At 35.0% G+C, this 23,439-nt stretch overlaps 1 protein-coding gene across 1 annotated transcript in view; it reads right to left on the bottom strand.

Moving 5' to 3' along the window:
- Positions 1–3,285: 3,285 nt before the first annotated feature.
- FANK1 (fibronectin type III and ankyrin repeat domains 1) overlaps positions 3,286–23,439 on the bottom strand; it is a 36,008-nt gene continuing 15,854 nt past the window's right edge. The window contains exons 4-11 of the mRNA XM_015817609.2: positions 21,587–21,668; positions 16,281–16,355; positions 15,329–15,394; positions 11,280–11,445; positions 8,202–8,345; positions 5,096–5,173; positions 4,953–4,997; positions 3,286–4,860 (exon numbers count right to left, since the gene is read on the bottom strand). Of these exons, the coding sequence (XP_015673095.1) occupies positions 4,759–4,860; positions 4,953–4,997; positions 5,096–5,173; positions 8,202–8,345; positions 11,280–11,445; positions 15,329–15,394; positions 16,281–16,355; positions 21,587–21,668 (758 nt within the window). The 3' untranslated portion in view covers positions 3,286–4,758. The remainder of the gene's footprint in view (positions 4,861–4,952; positions 4,998–5,095; positions 5,174–8,201; positions 8,346–11,279; positions 11,446–15,328; positions 15,395–16,280; positions 16,356–21,586; positions 21,669–23,439) is intronic.

Raw genomic sequence — 23,439 nt, 5'->3', positions numbered from 1 at the left:
ACCTCAGAAAGCCTGAGAAGGATCTCAGGCTCTCTCACCTCTGTACATGAAAATAATTTAGACAAGCTAGATAGCCACTCTAAATTTATTTTCTGTTATGGCTTTGCAATCTAACTGAAATCCAACATCAACCAAGAAGCCTCAGGCTTCCTATCCCTGCTGCACAGAGTTGTTGTGAACTTGTTTTATACTACCACTATCATAGGGGGCTGCTGTTTCTAAAAATCTCTATATGGCGGATGTCATTTATAATGCTGCAGAGTATTCAAAAGAATATTATACAAAGTGCATTGATAGTGTGAAAACACCCTTCTTTGGAGGATAGAAGTAGTAATGTCCCTGAAACCCAGCTGTTGGAGACTTATTCAGACAATATTGCACAATTCACAGACAATTTGGCTGAGACCGCCCCGAAGTGAAGTTCATGTAGAGATGACCACAAAAAGCCTTCAAGCAGCCTTACTGAGCCTACCAGAAGACATTGCTGTTTCAGAGTTTTGAAGAGAAACACTTTCATGTCAATATACTTTATGAAGCATTCTATCAAATGCTTTTACACAACCCTAGATATATACTATCAAGCTCTCTCTGTGTGTGTGTGTAGTGTTCTGGATCTGAACTTGTATGCAGTTTCTAAAATGAAAGGCACATTTTGAATATGATTTCGATGGACAATTCATTAACCAACTGAATTTGTAATTTTGTGAACATAAACCTAGAAAGCTTAGAACCAAATACTGTGAATCTGATCAATTAATTTTAACCCCTATATTTATACCAACAATAGTAGCATCCATATATCGCATTTTTTTCCTTATCAGCATGTTATTTTTGTAAGAGTCATTTAATCATTTAAATATGGAAAATATCAAATATTAGAAATTATATTTGTTTAATGTTGTAGAAGGAGAATACTACTGGGTGAAGAGAAGATCAAGGAAATATATTATCAATTGATATACTAATTATGGAAATATAAAAATTAATTATTATTGATTGTTTCTTAACTATTATTAATTGTATATTCTTGTCTAAAAAAATTATGAACCAAGACAACGCGCTGTACACCAGTCACTAAGGTTGTTATTGTAAAAAAACAATAAAACTTCTACAATAATAATAATAATTTTAACCCCAACTAGAATAAAAATAAGTGAGCCAGTTTTGTGTGATGGTCAAAAACACCGAGCTAGAAATCAGGAGACTGTGAGTTCTAGGCCTGCTTTAGGCACAGGGTCAGCTGGATGACTTTGGGTTGGTCACTCATTCTCAGCCATAGAAAGGAGACAATGGCAAACCATTTCTGAAAAACCTTGTCAAGAAAAACCAAGGGCTAGTCTAGGCAGTCACCAGGTGTCAAAAACTGACTTGAAAACACACACACACACACAAATCAAACATAAATACAATTTTGGATAATAGAGTTCTTTGTACCTTTGAATCACTCGTTTCTGCTTGGGAAGACACTGTAGGTTGTTTTGTGTTTTTTTTACATTTTTTTTAAAGTGGTTTGGCTGTAAGGCTGAGAGAAAGTGATTGAGTCAAAGTCACCCAGCTAGTTTGGGTGCTTTTAACCGCAATATGTTTTAGCTCAGTGCTTTTAACTGCTATACAAAACTGGCTTTCATAAATTAGTATTTGATGAGCAAATTCTCTTGGTAAGATTTCCAATTTATATTCAGTAGACTATGTTCATATTCTTATTATGATAAAGTCTCAAATAAAATTATTTGTGGCAACTATACAGAAGTTGGGTTTTTTTTTCCTGAATGTGGAAAAAGTTAGGCCTTAACATTTGTAACACAAAGCTGGACCAAGACATTTTGAATCCTGAGATAAAGGACAAAGTGATCTTGATCCTACTCTACATTTAAAGCCATTTAATCTAGTTAAATTCTACAGAATTTACTCCTACTACAGAATCCATCATGTCAGGCAGCACTACACATCTTACCACCCGCCCCAACATTCTGTATTTGTCATTTGATGGGGCTACTTTGACTAATACTGTGGATGATCCTAGGTATGTAATTACTAAATATTTCTCGCTTTTAAATACCAAAGAAAGGAGACTTGTTCTACTAGAGAAACAACTGGAGGATTGTAGCAAAGGGAAAATCCATCCTCTACAAAGGCTATTCTGACAGATAGCAAAGGTCAACAAAGAGAAATCTAGAGACACCAACTTGATTACTTTGCATTCTTAGTTTGAATCTGTTTTGATTTTGCTAACCTAAATGCTCAAGAGACTGAGAAGAATAAATCTCACCAGGTTCTCTACACCTTTGGAGAGTCCAGTGTTTGCTTTATGTTACTCACTAATCAGCACTACACATTTGTGACTACACAAGTCTCTGCCAAAGTGATAAAATGTTTTACTTATTCAAGTATTATAAGAAAGTCAAAATCATAACAATATTTCTAAAAACAACCACACTGGTTCTATTATATCACACATGTTTTAAATTGCAATTGAGAACCTTGACCTGCCCAGAAAAACTAGATCTTTACAAGATTAGAAAAAGTTTGAGTGTTAGACTTTATTTCCTATTTATGTGCTTGGTGTTCTGATCTATCTTGCATCACTGATCCTTCCATAACAGGACAGTTTGAAGGATTCTTTCATGTTGCTTATGTTAAAGAACAAGTGAGATAAATTCGTGTCCAATTACTATGACAGAATCTGAATTTAATGATTTGTGTGCTTATGATGTAACATGGAAATTTGGCTCAAATTCTGGCATAAAAGAGGAAGAGCTTTCAAACTGTTTCCAAAAGTGGGTTATCTTTTAAGAATAAATACTGAATGCTAAAGTACCCTGAAGATTGGTATAAAGAGTTCTACATCTCCAAGAGATCCAAATTCTTTTCTGGAGCCTGTCAGCAGAAAAGAAATGAGGGAACAGCAATATTTTTTTTCTTTCCCTCAATAGGTTTTTTTTCTAGCTCTAGGGATTATAAAATTCCTCTTTCCCCTGTCTGAATATAGCACACCCTCTCCTAGTATACTGATGGTTGGTCCACTTATCTATCTCTATTTTCTTTCTCTGACATCAGAGATCCAAAACTGGGGTTTTAAATAAATTCTTATAAGCTGGATGTGGCAGTTTCAAGGTTGAATCTCCTTCAGGGTTGGTCCTCCCTCTCCCTGCCTCAGAGAATTTATCCTATTCTATAGTCATAGAGCGGGGGTGTCAAACTACCGGCCTGCGGGCCGGATGCGTCACGTAGAAGCCGTGCCTACCCCATTGCTGACAATGGCAAAACTGTCCCGATACGTTGCGCAACATCATGTGATGTCGCGAGTTTGACATATCTGTCATGGAGGAATCTCTCTAAGCCCATAAGACTATACATTAAATTGCATTGTGCGTTGCACAATGTAAAACAAAATATAGGTAGAAAACATGCCCAGACAAATTTTATGAATAGGTTTTAGACTCAAAAGTCTAGGAAAATAATGGTAGCATTTCTTCCAGTGACTTTAGAATACAGGAAGAAAAATGGTTATGAATCCATCCTAGTTCATTAGATCAAAATAATTATTGAATCCAAATGGAAATCTGAGTAGATTTCAGATGGCTTGTGGATGTCAGGCTTTAGCAGAAATAATAGAAATGTAGCTGGTCACATTCATTCTCACCTTTAAACAGGAACATAGTCTTTGGAGAACACTCTACATATGGATACAAATTCCGTTTGGCCATGTAAGAACAAATTCATTTTTTCAATTAAAAACATTGATTTCATTAACGATTTACAATACAATTGCAAATAGTATTTTACAATACAATTCCAAACATCTAACCAGAATTTCATTTAAGTTCAATGGAATATATTCATGTATAGTTCTAAACAGTCTAATGCCCTAACAGAGCACTCCAATGAATGTTTACTCAGAAATAAATCCCACTATAGTCAGTAGTATTCTCTCAGTCTTAAGTGTCTGTTAGGATGGCATGCTTATTATGGGGACTGTGATTTCTGCTTCAACTGCCTCTCTATATAAGGCCAAGTTCAACTACAAAACTCCTGGCTGATGTAAAGCTGCACTATCCTTAAGTACTCAGAATGATATGAGCAGTCTGTAGGATTATATTCAAGATCCTGACCATGAGCTATTTCCTACTTTGTCAATTGTTATTCTCAGTGTGTTCCATTGCAGAAAACCTGTTACACTAAAACCCTGCACTGCAACTCCCTGGCATTGGTTGCTTCAATAAACTGGTTGTTACAGTTTGCTGCCTGATTATTGAAAAAACAGAGGGGCAGGGGGGAATAAGCATATGAGAGGAGCAGGAGCAGGGTGATTAAAAAAAAAGTTTTTGCTGTGTCCTAGACATATTCCTTTAATGGCACCTATTATTTCCACGCAGTAAATGTTCTCATTGACATTAATCAGGATTATGGTTGAGAGAAGAGTTAAAGTGCCCAGATTCCATAGTTCCTATCCAGCTAGTGAAAAATTCAGCAGTACATATCATGTGACAAACTCCATATTGAGTTGTGCTAATTCTAACTAGCATTTGGGATTTAAAATCAATCTCCAAAGGATAGAAGAACATAGTATTACTATAAAAACATCATTAAAGACAGACGGTTTTAAAATTCAGATACATGTAAAATGTCAGAGAAAATCCTCAAGAAGGAAACATTTTAATCAAAGTGTCCAAGAATTATAAAAAAAAACTTACAGGAAAAAAAAGAAAACAAGCAGAAATCAATCTTCATAGTCTCAGCTTCCCGGAAAAAAAAAGATTAAGATGCACTTTCTTCAAATAACTGTGAAGGGGTAGATGCAAGATCAACAGCTATATTGCTTAATTGCTTTTTCTTTTCTTCTATTATTGAAGCCACACTCTTAAAAAAAGAAAAAAAAATAGCAAGTTAATCACCAGAGGAAAAACAATGTTCAAAAAACTAGAAGTAATTCAAGTAAGATGGATCCCTACCTGTCTGTTCAAGCCTCTGGCCATGTCCAGAGCACCCTTACCAAACTGAAAAATAACACATCATACAAATGACATATTCAACTTACTCTTTAAATACTATGTAGGTAGGTATATGTTTGCAGAAAGAGAGAGAAATATAATACCTCATTTTTAATATCAGGATCTGCTCCATTCTCTAATAATAAGGCAACCAAATCTTCATGATTATTTAAAGCTGCCACCTGTAAGACAAGGAAAGAAATATTCGTAGTTTAATGTTATATGTTTTTCAGTAACTGGGGAACTTAATGGGGATTTTCTGCACAAGACAAAATTCATACTAAATGCCACTTGTATATAAACTGAATCTCATATGTTCTTTGCCTTTTGCAATGAAAATATGCAAAGGTGCTAATGTGTTGAAAATAAATACATTCACTGAATGATATCTCTTACATGAGGGATTCCTTCAATTTCTTATGTAGCAAATTCAGATAGGTGGCTGTCCATCCTTTTCTTAAAAACCTCCAGTGATGAAGCACCTACAACTTCTGAAGGCAAACTGTTCTACTGGTTAATTGTCCTCACTCTAGGAAGTTTCTCCTTAATTCCAGGTTGCTCTGTCCTTGATTAGTTTCCACCCATTGTGTCTTGTCCTGCCCTCTGGTGCTTTGGAAAATGACTTGATCCTCTTTGTGGCAGCCCCTCAAATATTGGAATACTGCTATCGTGTCACCCCTAGTCCTTCTTTTCTCTAGACTGGCCATACCCAATTCCTGCAACCATTCGTCATATGCTTTTGTCTCCCAGGCCCTTAATCATCTTAGTTGCACTTCTTTGCATTTTTTCCACATCTTTTTTGTAATGTAGTTACCAAAATTGGATGCAGTATTTCAGGTATTACTAAGGCTTTGTGAAGCGGTACCAATATTTCATGTTAATGTTGCTAAAACGCTTACTGTAAGCAGGTTTGTACCTAATGTCACTAGAAATTGAGATCATTACATTGGACTTGACTTTTTAAGGAGGCTTTATAGTTAAGTTTCATTTATAGTCAAAACAGTTACATATGAGAAGAGTGTTTTAATCCCAAATGGAGTATTCTTCTTCATGAGCCTCTCATCAATTTCCATTTCTTTTTTGTTTGTTTATATCCCAGTTGTTTCTCTGCATAAAGTTGCAGAAAAGATACAACAGAAATAGAATTCTCCAGAGAATAAATAGGCAACTCTTTTTCTCTTCAATGAAAATCAGTGTTTGTATTCTGTCAATAAGTGCTGTTATATAAGGAAACTGAAATAATACAGGCATTACCTAATATCAAAATGTTATTCTAGAGAAATTAAAGAAATACTTAGGCATCAAGATTTCTTCCTTTTCTGCCTTGGGCATAAGCAAACTATCATATTCTTGACCGTTGCTTATTCTATTGCTTTTCAATTTTGTGTTTCTGCCAAAGACAGAGAAACAGGCAAGAATGGCCAATTTTCTGCATAAAATGCAGGCCAGCAGACCCAGTAGCAAGAACCATAGATCTAAGGATTTCATTGTGGCAAATTTGGGCACTCAACAAAAAAATGAACAGAAATCATTAATGTGATTTCTTGTTCAATATGAGTATTTCCAAATACACTGATTTCATTTACACATTCTCTTTGTAGTATACATTTAAAACATATGTATGTTCCTAAAAATGTAATTTGCAAGGTGGTTATAACTCATCTATTCTCAAACAATACTATACTGAATTCCACTGCTCTCTAAGAATTCTGTTGATAGTTCTATAGAGGCAGTAAAATAGGCCTCTATAGGAGGGAACTGGATATTAATCAGCAACCATACTGTATGTGCTACCTCTTCCCCACATCATTAAAGTACCATCCCACCTATTTTTGTGCAGATAAATACTTGCTCACTACTGTATGTTGATTGGGGTAAAAACATGACAAAGTGCCTTTTGATCTTTATAACATCTACAAATGTAGTACTTCAGACAGATGAATTTCCAGTAAGAAGCCTCATCCCATTAAAGAAACATCTGAATCTACTCAGACTACTCTATTTCATGCAAAAAACCAGAAATGATATTTTGATATAAAATGCTTTGGAAGGAAAAATCTAAGAGGAATGAAGTCATGTTTTGAAAATGCCTTTAGCTTGGTAATGGTAAGAAATAATGTTCTTATTCAGGCAAAGATTGTTCCTATGGACAAATTAGAGATAATACATGATATCTGGCAGGCTTTCCACCTGTTTATACAAATATAGACCAAACAACTACCATGCAAATTTCCCCAGATATTTGGGTCAGAAGATTAGGTTTGTTCTGCTCCGGTTGAAGGTTTTGTTTTGATGAGTGGAGTCTTTGCTTTATCCTAGCAAGGAAAATTGTTATGTTTGTGCTTTTAACCATCCAGAATTATCTAGGTGATGTGCGCAGTCATATAATTCAATAAATAAAATGAATGTTTTTACATTTACTTTGAAATAAATTTACTGCTTTTTGTATATAATCAAAGGTATCTAAGTATAGAATGATGCAGTAGTCATAATAAATAAAAAATTCAAGTGAACATAAATTGACAAACATGCACAAATCAAAGGTAATTATGCTCATATTGCAATTCATTAGAAATGTTAAAGATATACAATACTTTCCTTGAAAATTTTATATCTATCACTAATTACTAATGATACCTAGGACTAATTAGTAATGACATCACACATAGCCACAAAGAGTCATGCTGATTGCTTGATTAAGAATGCAAATTGATATTCTTTAGTTTATTATCTTATTTATGGGACACTCAAATGATCCCATATACTTTAACATAAAGAATAGTGCCTCTCCTATTATGGAAAATAAGCTATGACTGAAAACTACTTGTTTCACAGTAGCAAAGAGCAGGATAATAATGTGAAGAATGATATAATGTTCAAGCATTTTTCCTGCGCTTGATTAAAATTTGTCCATTGGGTTGCCAGGTATTTATAAACCAATACTTTTTTCTTGGAGACAAGTGATAATCAAATCAGCCCTGGCACATGTGCAGTACCCAAAAAAAAAAAAAGACTTTCTGCATCATTTTGAATTAGGTAGAGGATCCATATTTCCTTACTTACCTTTGAATCAATTGTGAATTAAGGTGGAATTAATAGTGAATAATGAAGTGAGGAGTCTGAGACCTAGGAATGTTTGGAACCATTCAATACTGTATCAATTTCCTTACTGAGAAACATTCTAACATGTTACTTAGCAATACAGCATACCATCAAAGGTGTCTTGCCATCCTTATCTTTTACATTCACATTAGCTCCAGCGTTTATTAAAATTGTGGCTACATCTGTTTTTCCTGATAATGCACATAATCTCAATAGAGGAGTCCATTCCAAGCCAGAGTCTCTAGAGTCAACCTGTTACAGATACAGAAAAGTCAGAGCCACAACATTATTCTGAATGGTACCTATATTTTGTATCTCCTTTTAAAGTTTGCTTTACACGGTCTCGGTCTTTAACAGCTTTTTCAATCTTTCCTATATCAAACATTTTGGAAAAATACAAACAGACAAAGGGTCCACATTAAATAAGATTTTGGAATTAATTATAAGAATCTTTCCTATGGAAAAATGCTTTTGTTTTGAATTCTCTTTAAAAAAATGATAGGATGAAAGTTTGAAGATTAGAAAATAGAAGGAATCAGATGGAATTAAAGATTACTTAAATTTGACTTACTAATACAGAATGGAGCATAATATTTAATATTGAACATATTGAAGGATATTTTTGAACATAGACCAAAAAGTTAATTTTAAGAGTGTCTGCCTTTATATGTTTAAAGATTTTATGGTAGAGGAACAAGTTTTACTGGACAAGATAGAGACTAATATGAAAGTAGATTTAAAAATGACAACTACAAGAATGATATGGAAAACATGCTACACTGGATATACAAATGAAACTAGCTTATGTTTTAATAATAAAAAAGGATATACAAATTTGTAAAAAAACCAAAAGAATGACATGAATAACTTTCCTATATTTACAAAAGAGATGTGTTAATGCTTTGAAGAATTTTGTGAGAAAGTAAAAAAGAAAAAATGAAAATGAAATCAAGCTTTAGGATAGGGGTGTCAAACTGGCGGCCCGAGGGCCGGCTGCATCACATGCAGGCCACACCCATCCCAGCTCCACAAAGGCAAAAAATGTTGTGATACGGCACATGACACAATCGAGTTTGACACCCATGCTTTAGGACATTATTTGAAGGGACTAATGTTAAAGTAAAAGAAGAAATATAAAGTCGGTATATTTAATCAAGGTTAAAATAGATATGTTGCTATCTCTGGTTAACCTTTAATGATTATTTATTGATCAGAACTGAATGACAGGCCCTAAGGATTTGTTTGTAGACAAAGATAGAATATGGGAAGAAGAGAGCACTGCATTTTAAGAGAAGGTGATAAATTATTAAAATTGTTTATAATTGTGATGAAGGGGGAAGCCATTTCTTGATACATTTCTTTTCTTTTTCTTTACTATATTCTTATTATTTTTCTATTTCTTCTGCATTTTCTATTTTTTTAGTTTGTGTTAGTTTTATTTTTTAAAATGTAATAATATAATTCTGTTTTTAAAAATCCTTAATGCTGAAATTATTATTATTTTTTTAAAAAAGGTACACAGGATAGATGTAAAATAGCTGAGGCAATAACAGAAAAATGATATGAGTTAATGGCATGAAGGCTCTCTGTAATGCCTGACCTCAAATATATTCTTTAAAAAGGCTGGAATATTTTGATCTTTTATCCTAATGATCTACTGCTAACAGTACAACAGATTTACATTCTTCCATCTAACTAGCCTTTCACACAAATGAATGTTTTCCCAAAGTAATAGGAAAGGAAATATAGCTATCTTAATCCATTTGGAGTTATTGTGATGTATATCACAGTCCTAAACATGTCTAAAAAAACCCTAAGCATAATTAAATTTAATGAGTCTTATTTTGAAGTCAGCCTCAGAAAAGATTATAGCCTTAGCCCTAGCTATACTGAGCAGTCACTTATGTAAATAAGTAGCTTTGTTAGATAAAACATCATTTAAATAATTAAATGAATTTTATTTTGTTAACACTGTAACTTTGGCTTCTGAAATATGCCTCACAATATTAAAATTATATATGTAAATGCTCTATCTTAAAATGTATGGGAGGTATCAATGCCTTAGATCTATGGATTTTGCTCCTTTTTTTTCTTTATCACAGCCTAATGATTTACCATTCCAAAAATATTGGTTAGGGATGGGGAGGGAAGGGTCAAAAGAAGATTTGGGATCTAGAAGAAGAATGTAATGAAAAGGCACAAGTAGGCAGAAACAAATTGTGGGTGAAGAGATTTTCAGGGGGAGAGAGGACAGGGGTTGAAAGCAGGTAAGCATCCCCTTATATTTTAGTTTTTAACATTTAATCTCTGTTTATTGTAATATTTAATGTAATGTAAAGGGACATGGGAAGCATATAGATTTACTAAATAAATAAATATTTCCACTGCACAAGCAGCTTCTAGTCAAGCCAAACCAGATCACCTTATATTTTTCTTGCTAAATTAACATTACAGTAAATTAAAATGTAAATGCATCATTTTAATCTTTTAAGCTTCAAGCTTGTTTTTATTTTTCCATGTTGATAACAATGATGAATATTAATAAAAGTTATAACAGGTTTTCCACTAAGAAAATTAATCCAGTGGTAAGATACAGTCTAATTACAATAATTAGATTGTTATAAAAGCATTCCTACCTAAATACAGATAGTCCTCAATTTACAACCATACATTTAGCAAGTGTTACAATGTTACAATGGCTCTGAAAAGAGAGTCTTACAACCAATCCTTGCATTTATGATTGTTGCAGTATTCCCAGCCATGGGCTCAACAATCAGGCACTTGGCAACCAGCATATATTTATGATAGTTGCAGCATCCCAGAGTCACATGATCTCCACTTGCTATTTTCCCATCCAGCTTCCGACAAGCAGAGTCAATGGGGAAAGCCAGATTCAATTAATGACCATGTGACTCACTTAACAACTGCATTGATTTGCTTAACAACCATGGCAAAAAGGGTTGTAAAATTGGGGATGACTCACTTATCAACAGTCTTGCTAGCAATGTAAATGCTGGTCCTAATTGTGCTCGTAAGTCTAGGACTATCTGTAATGCATTGTTTACACATGTATCTACTGATGCATTACTCTATCTTCTTCAGTATTTTATATAAAGAAGTATGTACATATCAGAAAACACAATGTAAAATGCTGTTTTTCATAAGTTACACAAATGTTTCCAATACCTTACAGCCATCCTGGATCATCCATTCAATAACATCACAGTGCCCTCCATCCGTAGCCCAATGCATAGCTGTACATCCCCCAAAATCCCTGCTTAGCCAGGAAGCCCCTTGGGATCTGAGATATTGGACAATATCCAAGTGACCAGCAAAACAAGCTGTCATTAAACTGTAAAATAAAAGCATTTGTTAAGGCTAAAGCACTCATTTTGAATTGCTGAGAGATGGAAAGTAAATAATTAAGTAACCCCTATGTTAGTCTACATACACTTCTAGTTAAATATTAATTTTCATAGAAGATTTATTTTTTTACATTGTATATTGCTATATTACATGGTAGAAGTATGAGACAATCTCACCATTTGTGAATGTAATCCTTTGTTTGGATTTTTGGTAACTATCATCTTAATTCGTTTCTTAGTGAGTAGGTAATTAATTTCCTGCAGCCCCAAATGCTAGATAGCAAGAAATATTTTGTAGTATATAACTTTTTTAAAAAATGCTGGAACATCAGGTTCCTTTGCTTCTTCACACTAATATAAGAAAATAGTTATTTCATAGATGGGCATGTAAGAAGTTTGTTTATCTTCCTTCTTGACTCAAAGCTTCAGAAACCAAAAGCAAAATTTCATTAAAAATTAAAGTTGCTGATTGCGGTTTCTGATGAGGCAAGTAAACTAATGCTCTGAGGATTACAGGGGTATTATAGCTGAAAAGATAACTAAATGTGACTGCAAAATTCTGTTTGGAATAAAGAGAGATCTGGAGATTGCCCTTTTGTACTCTGAACAGCTGATTTTTGTGAATAGACAGCCAAAATTGATGTTTTTGCAGTCACTTACAACCATCTACCGTAGGAATCACAGGCTCTATCATGCACTGAGCCATAACTGCAATCTTTTATGGACTTCCTCAGAGAATGAGGATCCAGTTTGTATCTGCTTGTTTGAAAAGTAGGTGCAGTCATATATCCAAGTTTCCACACAGATGCAACATAGATTTGTTTCAGGCATTCACACATTCCCTCAGAAATGTACCCACAGGCACTCAAATCAGTATTGAAGTGCCTGGCTAACTGAGCCACATCCTGGTGTTTTTCAAGGATATGCTGATATCCAGAGGCAGCCTTACCCGACCCAATCTTTGTACCTTGGCAAATATTAAGACAGAGTGAAAAAAGGGCATTTACAACAGGAAAAGTAAAAGCAAATGGCCTACAGATGAGGAAGTGGAAGTGATGTCAGCAGACTGAATTAAAATCCCTTGATAGGATAATGCTGCTCACTTTGGCTTGTGGTCCTGGCAACTGAATTAAAGTCCTCTTGCCTGCTTGCAAGAGGTGACGTCACCACAAGCCATGGTGAGCAGCATTATCCTGGTGAGGACTCTACTTGGTGCTTAGAGCTTTGCCTGAAGCTTGGGAGCTACTGGAAAAGGAGCAACCACAATGAAATAGTACCTCATCCCAACTACAGGTCGTCCTCAAGTTACAACCATAATGGAGCTTGTCCATTAGGGCCGAAAGCCGGGACAACGTTAAATGAACTGCCTCAAGTAACAACCAGCCATCTCTGCTCTCCCCAATGCATTCTTAAGTGGAGCTCAGGGCTGGGGGAGATCCTGGGTTGCCAAGTGCAGGTACAAGCCCATCTTCTTCAGGCCTCTCAAGGCCTCCCCCAACCCACGGTCCATTTCCGCCACTGCACTGCTATCTTGCCAGTGAGAAACAATGGAAAGGAAAATGCTGGGCACACATGCTTTTCCTAATTCTGCCCCTGCTCTCCCTTCTGCCAAGGTGCATTTGCCTTTTGGGGGCAAAAGAAGGACCAGTTCATAGCCTTTTAGAGCCTTCCAATGGCCGATCAGCTAGCCATTGGGAGGCTGCAAAGCTTTCCTGCCTGCCGCTAGGCTTTGGAAACTGGTCCCTGCATAAAACTTCAGGCGGCAACTTCAGGATGAGCTTCTCAAAACCTTTCCCTTGCTTAGCCCTCTCCCTTCCTCCTCCAGCAAGCCATATTTCTTCAATAAACCAAACAAAAAAATCTGGGAGAGACGGACTTGTTGATCTACTCACACACACCCGTGCTCCAATTAGGTGCTAAAAGTAAACTCTCCACCTCTGTTCTCGAATTTCTATTCCCTCTTACCTTGACTCCAGGTTAAAAAGTAGAGGAACAGAAGCAAGAAGGAAAAAAAATCTTTATGCGGTTTTTCCCTTGAACAGGAAAAAAAACCATTCATCTCTAAAAGTTAGCCAATCATTGTAGAAACTCGGACAACAAAATGGAGGACACTAGGTCTTTGCAAGCTTTAGCTGTTCATCAGGTTGCATGTAAAGCCCATCTAGGATTTAAAGGCCAGACTGTAGATTGTTCTCTACAGTTCAGGGGAAAAGCTGCAGAAAGATTATCTTCCCAATTATGGACTGTATCAGCAATTTTAAAAAGAGGATAAAAGTTAATTAAGCATGTTTATTACACAATCCAAACTCAAGAGGCATATATCAAGTTTTCAGTCTTAAATCCTGTGACTTGAAAGAGGTCTATATATTCCCTCAAATGTACAGGTTAATATTATTAATGCTCTTTTGTGAAGGCTTTAAGTATTGTAGAGAACGATGGTCCAGTGGCTAAAATGATGGTCTAGGCACCAGGAGACTTGGGAATGAAAGCTGTCTGGGTAATTGTGGGCTAGTCACTCACTTTCAGCCCAACTCATTTCACAGGGTTGTTGTTGTGGCGAAAATAGGAGGAGGGAGGAGTATTCACAGCCTTGAAATATTTATATACAAAATAAAGTCTGGATAAAAATCAAATACATAAAATAAATAATTCTCTTAATGACAGAAGTGATTTGATTAATAAAAAGAACAAAGCTGTTTGATACAAAAATTACTTTTTAAAAGATTAGAAAAAATTAAACTCAGTTGCTTTATCCTGCAGTTGAGAAACTGAACAATATAACTGTCTTGATTTCATACAACGATCTTAACATTGATTTCAGTTAAATTAGATCAATATGACCTTAATGAAGTAAGTACTTTGTAAAGCTGGTTTCCATTATAATTTTTACAAGTGAATAAACACATATTTTCAGTTGAATGAGATCATTAATACAGTAGAAAACATTCTTCATATACATGTGAATTGTACATGAAATTCAGAAATAAATGACTATACTTTCTTCACTTTTCAGGAACTTTGCTTTGTATATCTCTAATTACATATTATCTGCTCAAATATTTATAAACATCAGATTGGCATTGGATTGTAAGTAAATATTACTTTACCTAATATCTAATATTGAAAGGTAAAAATAGTTATATACAATGCTATAAAAATGCTATGTGATGTTTTTGTTTGATTACCTAGGATACATTTTCATTTGTCAAATAAATTTAGCTAGAATTAAGGCACCATGAAGGATTATCAGCAGCACTTTTTTGTGCGGCTGCTGATAAAAACAGCATGATCGCCAACGTCCAATAACGGATATGGCAGAAGAAGAAGGAGGAGGAGGAGGAGGAGGAGGAGGAGGAGGAGGAGGAGGAGGAGGAGGAGGATTATATGCTTCCCTCCCCCAAGAGTGAATGGACTCAATGCAATTTGTTTTGCCTATATTGTCCACTGCAATATTAATGCATTAGTACCAAACATTTACATATGATTGGTAGTAAGATTATGCAAACCTTTCAAAGAATATGCTTCACAACATGCATGTACAAAGCACCTCCTTTCAAATAATTAAAGCAGATACATTCAGGCTGATTTTGCATGCTGGGGCATGTATAGTCTTTTGCAGGAAAGACAATAAATGAAATGGTAATGTATGTACACACACGCTGAGATAGCTCTGAGCAACTTCTGAAGTAGCTGAGTTAGTTTGGAAAGATGCTGCAGTTTTTATGGTCCCCCAAGAAGTATTTTATAATATTCTCATGCATTGTAAAATATTTTTTCCAGTTTACATAGCCTAATTGATATTCTCAATTATTTAACTACTCTCAGGCAAATAAATATATTTAATGTAATCTTACATATTGCATTTTATACCTGTCTTTTCCACTGGCATTTTTCAGGTTCACATCTGCTCCATTTTCTACCAAAACCTGTACAAGCCTAGAAATAAAAAAGTAGCTTCATATTATTTCCATATTTACCTCATATTGTTTTCATAACTAGCTTCCTTCTATAGTTTGTAAAAATACATTTCAAATTTAGATGTCAATTTTAATGAGTCCTTTAGTGAATGAAATTAAAAATAACTTTCAATCTCAATTTCATAAACATTGTTTTATAAGCTAACAAGTCATTGCAACCATAGGTTCAGGGTATTTTAATCTATAATTGATTAAATAATATAGAGCAAGAAAAGGCAACCAATTCTCAATGTACAATAAAATACTGTAATATAGAACAATTGCTAACCATATTACAATGATATGTTTAAAAATCAGAAGGCTGAAAAAGGGTACTTAGAACTATCATTGTAGTGGTGATAAGTTTTATTTGATACGTGTTTATATCCAAGCCCAGTGGCAATATATTTTTTAAAAAATAACACCCATAAATGAGAGCAATGTATTTGACAGCATAGATGGGCATATCTTCTGTAGCTCAATTTGAGATTTAATATTTGAACTTTAATAACTGAATAGCGCAGCCTGCCCTATGGGTCATAGCTATAGAACATGTGATCAAGAGTAGCACTCTATATACAGAAAGTTACATATATTTCATATAAAATTCAAAAAAATTACAACAAATACTGAATACTTATAACTAAGGAAAAATTAACATAATCATATAGAGAGTGATGGGAAAGAACCGATAAGTCTTTTGGAGTTAAATCTTCAAGTGCATCAACAAATAGCCATTCTGTTTTGAAAGCATTATTATGTTCATATAATTCTAAAAAAGACATTAATAATGATGATCTAAACAGATGCTAAAATATAAACTTAAGAATGTTGAAATAAAATATATAAGAAAAATAATGCCATACCTTGTATATCCTTTTTGTGAAGCAACCATCAATGCTGAAAGTCCTAGTTTATTGAGTGTATTTACTATAATTTGCCTTTTAAAGGAAAAAAAACCATTATCCACAGTTTTTCACTTATCTCATTCCTGAATAATATTTTGTAATCATAAAATAAAAAAAAGTATTAATCAGTGACTTCTTCAACACATTCAATAGTTTTGTATAACTGCCACTGTTTATGGTGGTGGGGGAAAATTGAAGTAGGGAACACTAATACTAATTTGAATTCTTGGTGGAAAAACTAGATAGAAGTTTAAGTAATACATGTCTTTATTTATTTATTTATTTATTTAATGTATGGCATATCGTATGTGGACTAGCAATATATATTAACATTTCACCTAGAATAGTAGAACACAATAAAATATAAATATTAAAAAGATCTATGTTCAAATATCAATGGCTAGGCATCTAACCATTGAAGCGCAATACCATTTATATTTTAAAAAATCAGATACTGGACAGTACCATTTATATATTTTAAAAAATCAGATACTGGACAGTACCATTTATATATTTAAAAAAATCAGATACTGGACCAGTATATGTCTTCAGCTTACAGGTGGTCATGATGTGATTTACAGTTTGATGTGGGACCCCACAGTCACACTGAGGGGAAGATACTATCCCCTATTTATACAGCGAATCCCAGCAGATACCTTCTGAGGTGCAAATCCTATTCAGGATTGTCCACAGCTGATGTGGTAGTTCAAAGCTTGGCACTTTTTTTATGCGGTCATTTATATGCCTTCCTATGTCTGGGAGTTCAGCTACCCACTTGGCTTTCCACTGGGAATCGATGTTAAAGTTGTTGGGCAGATGTTGTGCAAGTGCCAGTGGGGACTTCTTAGGTTTGAGCCTTTCGGTTGATAAATGAGGAAGGTCAGCATGCACCACTAGGAATGAACTGTTCATAATGTTTCTGTTTTCTCTCACTAGTGAATCTTGTCTTCATAAAGCTGGCAGTGCTATATGGCTCACTTATAATCCTCATGGTGGCACTGATTCTGATGTCTAACTTATTAGTATGGCAGCTGTTAAGCCATACAGGGGCACAGTATTCTGCTGCGGAGTAGACCAACTCTAGTGCTGATGACCTGAGGGTGGCAGCTGAAGCTCTCCATTTAGTTCCACAATTTATGGAGTAGATTGTTCCTAGTACTGATTTTGGCAGCCATATTCTCTAGATGTATCTTATAGGAGAGAGTCTGGTCCAATGTTACTCCAAGATACTTTAGATAGAGATTGCAGCGGAGTAAGTTGTTTAAATAAACCATCAGGGCTTCATATCGTAGCTTGATGTTAAGGTGGAAGCATACAGTTACCATTTTACTGGTGCTAAGAGCGAGGCTCCGGTTAGTGAAAAAATTTCCTAAGATTTAAAAATCTTTGGATAGGCGGCTATTTGCCATTATCATGTGTTTTTCTTGTACTGCTATGAACAAATCATCTAGTATATGAAAGGAATTTAGCACTGAATTTGGTTGATAGCCAAATACCACCAATAAAGGTAACATTTCAACAACTCTTCCTGAAATTGCATGTTGATGGGTGGACTTTTGCTGAGCTTTGGTTGCTGTACAAGTTATACCTCAGGATGCCTCAGGATTCATGCCTTGATGCACATGGTTAGACTACTGTAATGGTTCTACATGGGTCTGTCTTTGGAGGCATCTCTGAACCTACAGTTGGTATAAAATGTGGTAAAAGACTTCTCATAAGACAACCTCTAACAGTAGAATTACATCTTATTCTCCATTGTCTCCTGGCTAGCTTCCAGACTCAGTTCAAAATCCTAGTAATTGCTTTTAAACCTCTCACTGGCTGCACCATGTTATATCAGGCACCATGTTATACTGGGCAAGAGAGAACCTGCCCATTCAGTATGAATACCTAAAGAGGGCCCATTGACAGCCCTCACCCCATCTCTCTTCTGCTAGATCTGTGAGGTATAGGCCAGACAACAGGCCTTTTCAGTGCTGGATTCATTTTTTGAAACACCTTATCTTCCTAAGTAAGGATAGGTCCCCCTATCTTGTATTTACAAAGCAACTAAAAACGTGGGTTATTATAGTGAGCATTCAGCTCCTTTGCTTCTTGAGTATTTAATTTTAACTTGTATTTGTTTGCACTTTATATTATGGTTTGAATTGTGCATACCAGTTATGTTGTTTGCCATCAAGTTTATTGAAACAGCTTATATAGAGAGTAAATAATAAATAAATATATATAGAGAGAACATAAATTGCTATATGGTGATACCCAAAAGTTCAATATAAAATGCTGGTCTGCAGAGGAGAGATTCAAGAGCAATCAATACAGTTTAGACTTGTTCAATAAATACTATTATCTAAATGGTTGCAGGGGTACAACAGCAGCTTTCATGAAAGAAAAAGCTTGGAATCTGCTCAGTCTGATTTCTTCTATCATCATGTCTCTGTGACATTACATTTTAATTTCATTCTAAGAGTTCAGAGATAAGGTTGAAATGTGAATTCTTTCAATGTCATCTAATTTTTTAACATATTTATTACTATTTATGCAGTACTTTCAGAACTGTCAGAACAGTATTTTTCTCCCATTTATCATTAACTAATCATTTAGGATTAATCAATGGCTAATAATTATGACTAACCCCATTTATGATTAACCAGCAGTTTTTAATCTGATGCAAAAGATAGTTCCAGTCAATAAAATTGTATGCCAAAATTAAATTCCCCAAAAAATTTATGTAGGAATTTGTATATTCCTAATACCTACTAATAAGCAGTGCTTTTTTTCTAAATAAAAAAAAAGGTGCCGGAACTCACACACGTCATACAACCCGCCTTGCCCTACCCTACAAGGTTCCATCCCAAAAAGGTGCCGGAACTCCGTTCTGGGCGTTCTATGACAAAAAAAGCCCTGCTAATAAGTAAGTCTAAAGCTACAAAACTATGTGCTGTGGTACCTTGGGTTACTGCATCAAATTCAGAGTGGCATCTGGACATCTGGGATATTTTGCAGGGCACAGTGAAAAAATTATTAAGACATTAACGTTGCAGTATATCAAGAAGCTTGGGAAATGCTGAACTAAGTCACTGATCAGTTTCTTCATCTTCATAATAACATATTATCCAGAAAGTACCAATGTTCATAAGGCTTAAAAATTAGCTTTCTTTAAATTTATAGTGAAATGTGGAAAATCTAGACCACATCTGGAAAATCTCTACCCTTCAGAGGCGGTTAAATAGGTGTGCATCAACTTCAGTTAAAACCTCAAATTCTGAAGATGCTGGGAATTGTAACATCTGGAGGACCCAGATTTCCACTTCTGATCTATATAGTCATCAATTTACAATATATCTTTTTCACCTCCATGTTCAGCCAGAAGTGAAGCCATTCCCTATGTTATTTTTTAAAAGAATTAGCTCTATTTGTTCTTACTCCGTTCTTCTCCCTACTATATCAATTTTGTCACTTGAGTTACTCATTTCTCATTCTACAAGTCCACGTTTTCCCCGCTTGTGTAACCATCTTATTCCACCACTTTCATACTGCTTCATTTTATTCCTGATTTGGCAATTGCTTAATCCCCACTAGAAATAGTTGTGGTGGTGATGATGGTTACCATCAAGACATATTAGAATATAAACACAGAACAATAATAAGATCATATATAACAGAATAATAATATATGGCAATTTCCTCTATTCAAGAGTAATCTGGTATATATATTAGCCACAAAAACTATTAGACTGGTGAATCTATGGTTGTTAGGATCCTCTTCATTCATTTTTTGTACATAGGAACTAAAATTATATTTTAATTTTTAATTTTAATTTTTACTAATATAGGAACTAAAATCAAACTAGGATACAGCATTATTATTTATACAAATAAATAAACCCCCTGAGAGATGAGCCCACCAGACAAAATATCTTTTAAATAGACTGGGCAGTGAAAAGTTCTTATGAGGGGCTTTGCTGGTCTTCAGACTTTTATGATAGATGTAATCTTGTTTTCTAAAACTGGTGACCAATGGGGGTATACCATCTATTGGTGGTAAATCACTATTTAGTAATTGTTTCTCAACAAGTTCCAAGAGAGCAAGCAAGTAATAATAATCATTTTGCCCCTCCTCAGCTGAGATTCAAATACAAATGTTTCTGTTCTTTCAGGAGTCCAGCCACTAAATGCCAAAATATTTTCAAATTATGACTTCTAGAAATAGTACATGAACGGGACCCCCCACTAAACTTCTTTCCAAATAAGTGCCACTACTGTTCAGCATAGACAGCAAAAACATACTGCAAAAACCAATGGCAATATAGGACCATACAGATCTTCAGAAGATAACTGACTAGAACAGATAGATCTTAGCAATATACTATCTCCCTTCATGAGAGTGAATGACAGACAGCATTGCATGTATTACCACATAAGCAGGCTGCTTCTCCCAGCCTAATGCTACAATTATATTTGAATTTTTCTTTAAAAAAACATCCACCATGATAAACAGTGGTACAGAACTGATTATTCAAGATCTTTGAACTCCTCTCCCTACTTCCTCTACTGAATTGCAGTGTCTGTGATAACTTTTTCTCCCACACTAGAAGATATATAAGGTCTTTTCTGATATTCTCCCCAGAGTGCTGCTATGCTCCAATTTTCTTCTCAGCTCTACTCTCTTTCAGAAAACTGATCAATGATTTAGGAGGCTTATAGCACCAATGCTGTAAGTGCTCTGGTTTAAGTCTGTCCTACTTCTGTTCCATACGACATTCCTTTCTTATGAACTATATAACTTCCAACTCCATCATTACACACATTTAAAATGAGACCCAGCTCATTCCTTGATACACACAGCTTGCATGCTCTATTGTCATCTTTGTACTGGCTGAGAAGCAATATAGGCTACTAATTTCTTACAGTAGTCTAATTGCTAGCTGCGCCATGCTGAAATGGGAGTCCTGCATCTTGCATTTGTAGGAGATGAGCCTGAGAGCACTGTATGTTTCCCCATTGTTGCTCTATTGGAGGAATCTCTTTTTTAGCAGCACACATTGCTAATGATGCATTGTCTTGGATTACCTGAAACATTATTGAATCCAAGCCAATGTTATGAGAATGTTCCATTATACGAATTATACAATTATACAATTTGTTACTACCGTAGGTTTAAAAGAAATGCAGCTCAATATATAGAAGCTCATGCAGTTTTCATTATTATCTTTAATCAGCTATCACTCATATACGTACGTTATAAAGTGCAAATCCTTTCTTACCTTCCTTGAAGAATAATAATAACATCATCTAAATCATTCCTGCTTACAGCACGGTGGAGCTGTTCCCCGCTCATTGGCTCACCTAAAGAAAAGAAAGGAAGTTAAAAATGTCTATATAGGTGTTCTTGTCAATTGTTAAAAATCTCATATAATTTATTAACTTTCACGTGTTTCAATACAGCATTTGGATATCTTTAAAAGTTCCTGTTTTATTAATAAAAGAATTGTTTAAAAGATGACCTCAAAGTCTTCTATTAGAAAATGCAAGAACATTATTTTGAAAACTGAAACATTTTTCCCAATGAATACTTATAAACAAATAGTATAACATATATAGCTTATTTAGTAGATAGATAGATAGATGGATGGATGGATGGATGGATGGATGGATGGATGGATGGATGGATGGATGGATGGATGGATGGATGGATGGATGGACGGACGGACGGATAGACAGATAGATAGATAGATAGATAGATAGATAGATAGATAGATAGATAGATAGATAGATAGATAGATAGATAGATAGATAGATAGATAGATAGATAGATAGATATACAGTAGCTAGAGAGATGAGAGAAATAGATGAGAAGGGGGGAGAGAGAGAGAGAGGGAGAGAGACGATAATAGATAACAGACAGTATTTACATAACTGTTTTGATTTTTGCAGCACAATAAAAAGAAGTGTTATAAAAGTTATGAGCCAGAAAAATCCCTAGCCCATGGATATTTACATAAATGGAACCCTTCAGTTTTCCTGACAATAATACAGAAGTGGTTTGCTAATGCTACCTTTTGGAATGTTTTTGATTTCCCATTCAAGCCCTCAACACCACTATTTCCTAATGATCTTCCATCCAAGTATCTATCAGGTTCAACACTATTTAAAAACCAGTCAGTCAAATGCTTAAGTAATCAATTATTTTTTCTGCCACCTTAACTATCTACAATATGAAGAAATTAATAAAACTTGTATGAACAATGTTCACAAAAACACTAATCAGTTAAAATTAGATTTAATTTTTTTAAAATTATCCTTTATTATGCTGCAATGCACCTTTATTCTAGTCAAGCAATGGGTCTCATCAATCCCGGTAGGTAGGCTTTACAAATGGAAATATGGTTCCAATTAGTTAACATGGGGTTCACTATGAGACAGGTAGGAATGTGGGGCACTATGAAGCTGCAAAAAGTGATATGGTATCTGGACAAGCTAATATGGCTGGAAGGAGATAGCTTATTCACATTAAGCTGCCTGACCTAGCATGAAGAGATTGATCAGGAACAGGGTGTGAAACAATAAGGCATCCAGTCAGGACAGCATGGAGCACTAGAAACAGTGGTTGCAAATCAGTGAAAACACTATATTTGTTCATTTATTTATTGAAGAAAATGAACTAATGCTACATATTTGTGTGAAATGCAAACTTCTAGAACTATCAGTTTATTTGAAGGAGAAAATTAGAGTCAGGTGTTTGAATCAATGGGAAGATAATCAGATTGAATGTGGGAGCTTCTCATCTAAAGAATTATGGGTATTCACTATCGAAGTCTGAACTCCACCAACCAGGTTGTGGAAGTATGTCATGGCTCAACCAAAGGGAATTTCTGAAGACAGTTGTGGAAAGGTTACAAACTATTTCCAAAAAGTCCAACATTAGGCAGATTGCTTAATGAGGGCAATTTAACACCATTGTTACCCTCTCTATGAATGGCTGTCCAAACAACATCACATTGTAGCGGGGACTGCCTGAGAGTGCTGGCAGGAGCTTGACCGGGAAGGAAAAGATTGGGACAGCTGCAGTTGGCTTTGGGTGTGGCTGGCGTGAGTGGAAGGAGGAAGGATAGAAAAA

Source organism: Protobothrops mucrosquamatus, unplaced genomic scaffold (genome assembly GCF_001527695.2).
Source record: "Protobothrops mucrosquamatus isolate PMUCROS unplaced genomic scaffold, P.Mucros_1.0 scaffold_128, whole genome shotgun sequence".
Lineage (NCBI taxonomy): Eukaryota > Metazoa > Chordata > Lepidosauria > Squamata > Viperidae > Protobothrops > Protobothrops mucrosquamatus.
The sequence above is the reverse complement of the archived record's forward strand: the minus strand, read 5'-3'. Positions and strand labels throughout refer to the sequence as shown.